The following is a 10,344-nucleotide window of genomic DNA, read 5'->3' as shown; positions in this document are numbered from 1 at the left end:
CCCCCCACACACACACTGTGCTTGGTCTTTGGGAAAGCCTCTGGCCATGGCACAGTGATCCCAGCAGTAAACACTGACTTCACAGGGCTGCTAATGGGAACCATATGGCAGAGAGGGGCCTCTCACCCTTTGCAGTCACGCTGCTTTCCTGAGCCGGAAAACCATCATCAGTTTTCAGAGAGGCTCTCAGCCAGCAGTGGGCTGCTTGGGGGCCCAGTGAAATGAGGCTGGTAGGCAGCAAGGGCAGTGCTGCTGAACAGGAGAAGGGGAGAGTGCTGTATGTTGGAGGCAGGTCATGGTCATGGGGGAGATGCAGTCCTTCTGTGAGTTGGGGAATTTCCACAAGGGGACACTCCAGATGCTTCCCTGTCCTTATATCTGTCCCCAGGGTCAGGCAGGTGAGAGGCTGTGAGACAAATGTTTGGTGACTGAGCAGCTTCTGGGCTGAATGCTGCCTTCTTCAGCCCAAAGAGCTCCTTGGTTAGTGCCAAAAGACAGAGCTGCAGCACTCCTCCTGCTGTATTCCCATGGCAGCAAGTGCATGTGCCCTGCAGGTGACCTCCAGCCCCACTGTCCTGGGTCAAAGACAGCTTGCTGAAGTCACCAGGGAGCCCCCGGAGCCAGGCTGAAGCTGGTGGTTTGGGCACTGAATGCATCCTGCTGAATCCAATGCCACTGAGATCCAATTCTGCCACACTGCAGCCACCGGAGCTGCTGTCAGAGGCTGCTCCACCTCCTGGGCGCAAGCCCAGATCCATTGGAGGGCCATCAGATGCTCCAAGGAAGGGCAGGAAGAGCAAAAGCTGCAGCATGTGCAGAGTGAAGGGGTCCTTGTTCCATCCTGAGCTGTATGATAAGAAGTCAATACTCAGTCCTCCTCTTCCTGGGCTGTGTAGGTGGTGAAGGAGCTTAGGAACGGAGGTTTGGAGAAATCAGGGCTAGCAGCTGTGGTGCCAGCATTCACCATGGAGGCCAGGACTGAGCTTCCTTGCTTTGTCACAGACATAACATGTGGTCTTCATGAAATCAGCAAGCCATTCCAGCACTAGCAATCCTGGCATCAATGTGGCAATGTGTCTTTAAGCAAAGCCTGTGCCACGGGGGTTCCTCTGCACGCAGAAGCATGTTTACGGCTTTGGGCTCAAATCCCCCCTGTGCAGACCAATGCCTCCTTGAAACAGTGATGACAGCAGCTGGAAGCCTCTTAGAAACACTCCTGCGGTCTCTAACGTGCTCTGTTTCCCTTATCACTTCAGCACACCCTTCCCCTTTGAGATTTCTACCCCTGTCCTTGGGCAGGAAGGATGTTTACAACATCTACTCTTGTCTGGAGGGCAGCTACACCAAAGGGGCCTCTCTTGAAACAAAGACTGGGGCACGGGGCTGCAGAAGGGTATGTGCATGGAGAGTGGGTTTGGATGGAGATCATCAAGATATGGGTTGGGATAATTGTGATGGTCTTGAAGGGAATGGGATTGGGGAGCTGCTGCATGCAGGAAAAGAGGTGAAGGGGAAAAACAGAAGCAGAAGGAGCCAGGGATTGTGGGGAGGAGGGGGCTGGAGGAACAGGGGAAACTGAGGCAGCTGGGGTAGGGGAGGAAGATGGGCCGTGAGGGGAAGAGGAAGGGGTGGAGAGATGTTGGAGGGACGGGCGGGGAGAGGTGAAAAGAGGTGAGGAGATCAAGGGCTGCGCATCCGTGCTGGAGGTACATGCAGGGTATGGGCCAGAGGGGCTTTGTGGGTTCTTTGGGTTCCCCATGGGGTCTGTGCACCACGCAGACCCTGGAGGTGTGGGAGGGACGGTGCTGCACCAGGGAGGTGGGGGTTGGGGAGGGGAGGGAGGCTGCGTGGCCTCCAGCATCATCCGCCTGTGTGTGCTGCATCGTCGCGAGCAGGAAATAACAGACAGACCGCAGAGAGGACGGGAAATGATTTCGGTAAAACTGGAATTGTGTTCTCAGCTGGGGCTGGGAAGTGTCTGCACCCAGGGCTGCCCAGCTCAGGTCTGGAATCCTGGCTTTGCTGCTCAGGTGGTTGAACTCTGAAAGCAGTCGCTCATTTGGGGTGTTTGGTTGCAGCAGCTCGAGCCTGATGGCAGCTGCTGGGTGTTGGGGTTTTCTGGGGTTCAAAGAATTCCCCAAATCCAAATCGTGGTTGCAAACGTCACTGGGAGATTGGATTGGCAGCACATCTCCATCATTGCAGAGCTCCTGTTTGCAGCCAGGACAGCACAGGGGGCTCAGAGGCCACGGCCGTGGCTCAGTGTCCCCACTCTGCTCCTCCTTCTGCACCAAGAGCTCAACTCCCCATCTGTTTCACATGTGCAAAACAGGACTCATCAACCCTGCCCTTTTATGGGTGTTTTGAAGGTAAAGCACAATGGGGAAAACCCCGAGGATCTGTCAGTACTTTTTTTTTTTTTTTGATTGACTTTTTTTTTCTGTGCTGCATTAAAACTGTGCTGGGAGGCATCAAATTCACCCTCACGGGTGCTCAGCCTAAAGGCAACGTGAGCTCCTGAGAAAAGACAAAGTTTCCATCACTCGCTCCATTGAGCTGTGAGCCACTTTGTTCAGCAAGGCTTCCCTGGGCTAAAATTAGGCTAAAATCTGGCATCACCCATCCTTTGGTGGCTGCACCAGTGACAGTCTGGGCTCTGGGTTTGCTGCCTCAGCAGGACAGCAGCTCTGGCTGGAGGCTGTACCTGCCTGCTGACAGCTTGCTACTGCCTGCTGAGCGCCTTCCACGCGTGGTTTGGAGGATGCTTACAGCAGCTGCCACTTTGCTTCCTGTCCCTCTCCCATCCGAGCCCAATATCTTTGTATGGGAAAGCATCAGAGCTGCATGCTATCCCCACCTGAAGTCCTAACATTGAGCCCTATGCCAGATCTGGCGTGCCTAGAAGTCTGGGATCCCCCAAGGAACCCCTGTACCCCACAAGGAAGCCAATATCACACATCAACCCTGTGGGGTTGGGGTGATGAAACCGGCCACGCTCCCACTGACATTTCCTTTCCAGGTGTTGCAAGAGGACCGCTTTCAACACCTCCCCGGAAACATCAGCCCACAGACTCCAAGCTCAGGATTAAACCCACTGAGGAGGGGACAGAACCATGTTCCAGGCCTCGGAAGCCGCCAGCACAACCCCATCTCATGTATGTCGCATCCCCTGCAGTTTGCATGAGAATTCCAGAGCCAGTTGAGTTTGTTCTCAGAGGCTGAAGGCTGTGCATAGAGGACTTGGTGTTTTAGAGGTGACTGAAGGCACAGCTGCTGCTGCTCAGACAACGGGACCTGGGGTGGGAAGGTTCCAGCAGAAGGTGCTGTTTGCTGAGCACATTGCTGAGCACGTTGTCCAGGCTCTGGTGCATCTCATCCAGCACTGCTTGCCCCGCTCGGCTCGGGTTGCTTTCTGTTTGTTTGTGTTTCCATGGCTTTCCGTGATCACAATTGCGAGCATGCGAGCTGCTTAGGATCGGGGCGATCGGAGATGGAAAAACATAAAGGCTTGAGAACATCCCCTGCTGGGACAGGATATGCCCTTCCCCGAGGGAGGATATCTCAGCCATGAAATAGATAGCGTGCCTGGTCGGAGCCAGGAGGCTGCCGAGAAGTGACGAGCAGCAGCAGAGCACTGCAGCCTTGGGAGCAGATAGGAGGCAGCAGCACTGCTCAGCATCCTCCTTAGCACTGCTCAGCTGAGCCTGGAAGGAGCCCGTTAACCCCAACCCCAGCAGAGCACCTGTGGTTGCTTTGCCAGCGCTGAGGGATGCAACTGGTTTTACACAACCTGAGCCTCCTCTCTGCCTGCGCTGCTCTGTTGACTTTGGCTTTCTCTTCAGCCTTGTGCAAAAGTGGGAGGGAGAGGAAAATCGTGTCCTCGACCTCAGGCAGTGAGAGCAGCTGGGAAATGTCTGGAGAGGCAGCTCGGTGAAGTGAGAGCTTCCTGTGTGTCTCTTAGACAAACTGTTTCCAAAAATACAAAGGAGAAATGCTGGGGAAGGACGAGGTGGGAGCTCACCCTGGGGGCAGAAATGGGGCTGTGCTGCCCAAACAGAGCTGAAGCTGCAGCAGGGGAAGGGCAGGGAGGCAGGAGGTGATGCTGTGAGGTCACTGCCCGATGGGGACCCTCTAAGGGTGCACTGAGACTTGCTCAGAGACCCCGAGGGCAGAGGTTTGGGCACCTCAGAGTCCGCATCTGCTCTTCCCACAGCTGTGGGCTCTGAGTGAAACCCAGCACGTCCTTAACTCCACTCTCCTCCATGCACACACAGTCTGCAGGGACTTGTGAAAGCTTTCAGTCTCGCTGATGGCGCAGGCGTTTCCTGTGCAGCACGAGGGCAGCCTGGCTGCTAACAGGGGAACTCAGAAACAAAACATCTGCTGAGGGGCAGCCAGCACTGCGTGCTGCATCAGAGTGAGGGGCATCCCAGATACAGCACAGGGAAACTGCCAGCCCTCCTACAGAGCCCCGAGTGTTGGATGAGCTCAATGGGATAAATGCTTGTTGGCTAGAAGGAACCACGAGCAGCATCTCATGCCAAAATAGAGCTGTTGTTAATAAAAACATCAAAACAATAAAAACAGGGCAGCATGTGCTGGTTTTCCAGTGTAGGTCACAGAGAGGGTTCTGCTGCAGCCACTCTGCAAAGACCCAAGGGATGTTGAGGCAGGGATGTTTCCTGCTGCCCCGCTCAGCTTTGCTGAGGGGCTGACATCAGCCCTGGAGCTTTGGTGGGCAGTTGAGCACAGGGAGCACCGTCTGCAGGTGGTGAGAGCTGCATGAGCCTGGGGTCTGTGCTCGTGTGCTACCTCCACTAAAAAAGCAGCCAATATGCTGTTACACCTTGTCACAGAAGCAGAGCCAAGGCATGCTGCTACATCCAAGCCTCAGTGAGCAGTGCAGAATGGCAGAGCTAGCTGCTCTGTCCCCAGGAACCCAGAGAAGCCCTGTGCTTTCCTGGTGCAGATTTCAGAGACCATCACCGGCTGCCACGTGCAGCTCAGTGCCTCACCTGCCAGTCCCTAACTCTCATTTCAATTTCTCTCCTTAGGAGGCAAAGAGCAACTCAGGAGGCAGCACAGTGCAGCGCTCCAAGGTACCGCAGCTCTCCTGCATCCTATTGCTGTGTGAGGAGGTGGGAAGGACAGGGATGGGCACAGGATCTCCAAACCCTTTTCCCTCACCTTCTCTCCCTTTGGTTTCCCCTTGCCCAGTCCTTCAGCCTGAAGGCCCAAGTGAAGGAGATGTGCACTGCCTGCCAGAAAACCGTCTATCCCATGGAGCGGCTGGTGGCGGATAAATTTGTCTTCCACAACTCCTGCTTCTGCTGCAAGCACTGCCACGCCAAGCTCAGGTGAGCAGTGCTGGGTGCTGCTGTGATCCTTACCGGCAGCTACGGGGTGTGGGGAGGCTCTTCACCCACCTGCCCATTGCAGCCCTCCTCGTGAAGGGCAGGGGAGGACCCTCCATCCCCTTTCTATTAAGGGCCATCTGCACGTTCCTTCCTTTTTCCTCCCTTCTCCCTGTGCTGCCAAGCCATTGCTGAGCCCCACTAACCCCTCTCCTTCCCCAGCCTGGGCAGCTATGCGGCACTCCATGGGGAATTCTACTGCAAGCCCCACTTCCAGCAGCTCTTCAAGAGTAAAGGCAACTACGACGAGGGCTTTGGGCGCAAGCAGCACAAGGAGCTGTGGGTGCACAAGGAAGTGGAGAGCGGGACCAAGTCGGCATGAGCAGGGCATGGCCCACCCTTCCCTGGAGCCCAGCAGACAGCACGGAGCAGTGCTGAGCCAGTGCTGACTGAGCTGATGTAAAGCAAAGGGGACCCAAGCAGTAGGGAATGGGAGGCAGCTCAGCTTTCCTTGGGGCCTCTGAGGATGTCTAGAGGGGGCCTACAGACTGTAAGGGTGGGGCAGAGGTGAGCGGGGTGCAGCCCCCAAACCCAGAGCCCTCTCTCCCTGATGAGATCAGACCAGAAGCGCTTGCCCCCTGTGAAATCCCAGCCCTGTGCACACATTCCAGTCCTGCTGCCATGGGAAAGGAGATCCGAGGGCTTTGAGAGCCCCAGCCCAGCCTGTAAGTCAGAGCAGAGCTCCCGGTACCAATCCTGCCTTGCTGGGGCTCTGAATAAGGATGGTCTTTGGTTTACATCAGCTCAGTTCAGTTGGGATTGTTCAGCCTTAAGGATGTTGCCCTGCGACTGTTTAACAGTGTCTGTCTTTTTTATATTTGCCTTCCATTGGTACGTTCTGCGCTGGAGCCGGGTGCAGCTCCATGCGTGACACCTCTTTTATTTTTGTAATACAAGGTTTCCAAGCCTTCCCTGTCTTGTCCTGTGCTTCCAGGGGCACAGGGAGGTGGGAGCAGCGGTCAGGTCTGATCCATCGCTGCACAAAGAGCCCACACAGGACTGAGGAACCATTCCTGGAGATGCGCGTGTGATGCTGGGGCTGAGACAGATGTTATCTGGGGAGCAAACCCAGGATTTCACATTGCACACCAGTGAGCTCCAAAGCTCTGAGCCACGGCTGTGACCACAATTCAGCCTCCACGCAGAGCTCAGAGACCACCCCTGCAGGGAATTCACTGCCGTGTGAATTCTGTCTGCCCTTTTGCCTACAAGCACTCTGTGGCTCATTCGCTTCCCTTCATGCCAATGCTGGGCCCAGCAGGCAGGTATGGCTGGCTCCAAGCTGGGCTGGCTTCCATCAGCCCCAGCTGCTGAGCTGTGATGTTTTGGATGGGAGAGTCCATACTTAATGAGCCTAATGAGACCTAATGCAGTGAACCCTCGTGGATCTGTTTTTAGTGATTATTAACCTCCTTCCTCCACACGCATGATCTGTAACCCTCATCTGCCCAGCAGGTCATGGCATCACAGAAGGTGACCAGATTGGCCAGGCATGATTTCCCCTTGGTCAATCCACGGTGATTCTGATAACCTTCCTCTCTTCCATTTACAAGAGATGGGTACAGGCTGTCCACCTGTGTGATCTCAGAGGGATGGGTGACCCCCAGTGTCCCTCCTGCTGGACATCACGTCTCTCGTTGTTAGTTATGAGGTTTCTTAAAGACACACGTGGGGGTATGCAGTGCACAGCAAGGACTGCACACACAGAGCTGTCAGTGCCAGCCTCACAAAGTTCTCTGCCTGCCCATCACACAAGTCTGCCGGCTCCTTACACCACAATAAAAGCCACTTCCTGCCCAGCCCTGCAAGATTCATCACAGCACAAACGATGCTGCTCTGCAAAGGGGCCCTGTGACCCCGATCAGGTTCCGGTCCCTTCCTTGGCTTAGAAAATGAAAACAGGCTCCTCGGTTTTGCTTCCTGTTTCTTGCTGGTTTCACTTCCCCATTCTCACACTGGCAGGCTGCTGCTCTGTTCTGCACAGCAGGGAAATTGTATGCAAGGAATTTTAAACTAGCCTAGATAATTTTCCATTCTGAAAGCTGGAAATTGGGATTTTGCCTGATGACAGAAGCAATCCCAGTTCTCTACTACTCTCTCTTTCCTATACCCCCTTTTCATATGGGCGCAGCAAACTCTTGTTGATGCAGCAGAAATGGAAGGAACACAAAATACCAAGAGGCACAAGGTCTTCAGAGTTTATCTGTATCATCTCTACCGCTGCTTTCTGCAGTCCTCTTTTTCTCAATTTGACCCAGACACCACAGTTTGGGAGGGGGTGGGGGGGACACGTAAGTGAACCTGATGAGCATCAAATTCACACACAGGGAGAAACACTTCCATCACTGCTGCATCTCCCTGGATGGCTGCTGCACACAAAGCTGCTAATGGCAAACTCTGCTTCCCGGATTAACATAGCAGGCTGTGTGCTATGGGCACACTAGGGCACTGGGGAAGCCCTAGTGGTAGTGTGCATGGGAAGATGTCTTAAACAATGCTCTGAGCTTATCTGATCTGCCTGGTGTATCTGAAGGACGTTCTGCACAAGTGACAACACACACTTTCCCAGCGAGTACCAAAAGCTGCAGCAGAACAGAACCCCCAGCTTAAAACTTCTCCAGCTGTGAGGTTTTTGTAAGGCAAAGATTAAGAAAGGGTCAAAAACACTCCTTGCCCCTAATATTTCTCTAAGATCCAGCTGATTTTAGGATGAGAGTCTCATTCCCTTTTGAATCCTCCATCCTTCTGGCTGCCAGCAGCAACCTGCTGGTGCTGGATGCTCAAGTTCCTGCGATTCGGGATGCTCAGATCCCACAGCTGGCCGGAGTAAGACTTAACAGCGTAAGTACCCATGGAGAAGAGAACCACAGGAGGTTCCCAGAACACACAGCTGCCAAACACCATCCCAGCTTTTATTGGAAGTTTCCGAGCGGCCAGGAGCCAGCCTCCAGCTCGGAGAAGCATTCTGTGCTCCCCCTGGTGCGGCTCGGCAGCACCGCGCAGCGGCACCCGCAGCTGGGATGGATGTTTCGGAGCTGTCTGGGGACGAAACTGCCCGCACTGCTGGGCTCAGAAGGCAGCCCGCAGCCCTTGGGATGGGGAGGAAGAGCTGGGGAGATGGCTGCTGCATGCACAACTACCGGGGGAGGCTGCACGGAGCTCGGAAGCTGTGCTTAGATGTAGCACAATGTCACAGTGCCACCTGCATTTCCTCTCCTCCACTGCAGAGATGTGGTCTTGCACTGAAGATAGAAAAGGAGCACTAGGCAGAGCTCCACACCAGCAAAACAGGGGACAGGGCAGTGAACTGTGCCAGCACTTCTTGGATATAGTGCAATACACCCACATGGTATTAAATCCAGAAGACATTGTTCCTAATTAAGACTTGACAATGCTAACAGAAATAGCCACAGCAGTCTAATATAACCAGCCTCTTTGAAGATTTGAAATTACATTTGCTTCAGAACTGTATAGCGTTGGATTTAAAGAGAAAAACTTACCTTAAGTCACCTTCCCTTGAGCCACGTTACAAATATAACACCATTTACGGGGGGGGAGAGGGGGGGGGAAGCATTTGAGGTTTTTAGGTTCATTCCTTTTGTGCACTGGTCAGTCCTTGTGGCAGATCATTCCCACCTCCAACCCAATTTGCACTTTCCTTTCCCACCCCCTTCCCCAAACCACCCAAGAAGAAGCATGGGGAAGATGCAAGGCAGGACCACACACTGCACTCGTGGAACACAGCATTTGTGTGGAGCACAGTTGTTGCTCCTGAGAGGGCAGCCCAGGAGTGAAGAGGCCATCCTGCAGCCCCAGTGCATAAATCTCATGTTCGTTCTTAAAGCAAATGTTACAACTGATCAACAGAGCAGATAGGAGAGGGAAAGCCTCAGCTTTGGGAAAGGTGTCCTACAGTAAATGCAACAAGTTTTCAGAGCCTGCGAGCTTCTGAACTTGGCCTGTGGCACAAGTGGGAATTTCAGGCTCTACCAAAAAGAGAGGGCGTCAGGAAGCAACAGCAGATGGCTGTGCCTGGTTCCACAGGACATTTTTGCTCTGATGCAGCTTCAGTTGTCTGCTTCTCATCAGTTTTGGAAGAGCACACAAGTGCCACGCATGTTCTTGTTTCACGTGCAGGGGTTCCTATTGCATCAGCCTAATAACCCATTTATTCTTAGTTGTTCACATTTAACATGAACAAATATTTCTGTATTTAATAGACATATCAACTAATTATACTCTGACCTGGGAAAAGGAGACTGCAGGGAAAGTCGTGGCTCTGGCCCAGCATCTCAAAGGACCACAGTGGCATTCAATCCCCTGCTCAAGTGACAATGGCACTAAAGACTGGCTCATAAACACAGCACAGTACCAGGAAAAAATGAGTATCTGAGCAAGCACTGCAGACTGACTTTATAGGAACGCTATTTCTGTCCTTTCCTAAGATAGTATGCTGGAAAAAAAATAAAGCCTGGAAATATTTGGAAGTATGGGCACCCATTTCCTTACTACTTTAGGACAGCCAGGCTTAGCCTGCCAAATCCTGAGCACACTCCATGCAAGAGCTCCTTTTTGCTGGATGGCATCAATTCTGGCAGCAGAGCTCGTGGAATCTCACATTTACCTGAAGCCCACAGCCCTCGCTTCTCCACGTCTTTGCTTTATAAAATGACCTCACAACACAGCCTAGGGAGAAACAATTCAGGAACAGTTTCCAGATATTTGGAATAAATGCTTTCAAGCAGGCTGAGCTTTACAAGTTGGAGCTGCAACCTCCCTGGGGAATGATTCCCATGAGCTCCCGGCTGAAGCAAAGCATCCCAGCCAGGGCAGACACCATCATACAAACCACCTCCTCGTGGTCTTGCTGCCCTTTTGCCTGCCTGATGTCAATCCACCTCTGTAGGCACTGGTGAATTAGGACCATTTA

General features: G+C 53.4%; 1 protein-coding gene across 1 annotated transcript; it reads left to right on the top strand.

The window, feature by feature from the left end:
* Nucleotides 1-1,612: 1,612 nt before the first annotated feature.
* On the top strand, nucleotides 1,613-6,325 carry LIMD2 (LIM domain containing 2). Its single transcript, XM_003213034.4, has 5 exons — nucleotides 1,613-1,706; nucleotides 3,020-3,155; nucleotides 5,055-5,099; nucleotides 5,218-5,357; nucleotides 5,577-6,325. The coding sequence occupies exons 2-5, from the start codon at nucleotides 3,114-3,116 to the stop codon at nucleotides 5,734-5,736; spliced, it is 387 nt and encodes a 128-aa protein (XP_003213082.1). The 5' UTR covers nucleotides 1,613-1,706; nucleotides 3,020-3,113; the 3' UTR covers nucleotides 5,737-6,325.
* Nucleotides 6,326-10,344: the final 4,019 nt, after the last annotated feature.

The sequence above is a fragment of the Meleagris gallopavo genome, chromosome 29 (assembly GCF_000146605.3).
Source record: "Meleagris gallopavo isolate NT-WF06-2002-E0010 breed Aviagen turkey brand Nicholas breeding stock chromosome 29, Turkey_5.1, whole genome shotgun sequence".
Taxonomy (NCBI): domain Eukaryota; kingdom Metazoa; phylum Chordata; class Aves; order Galliformes; family Phasianidae; genus Meleagris; species Meleagris gallopavo.
The sequence above is the reverse complement of the archived record's forward strand: the minus strand, read 5'-3'. Positions and strand labels throughout refer to the sequence as shown.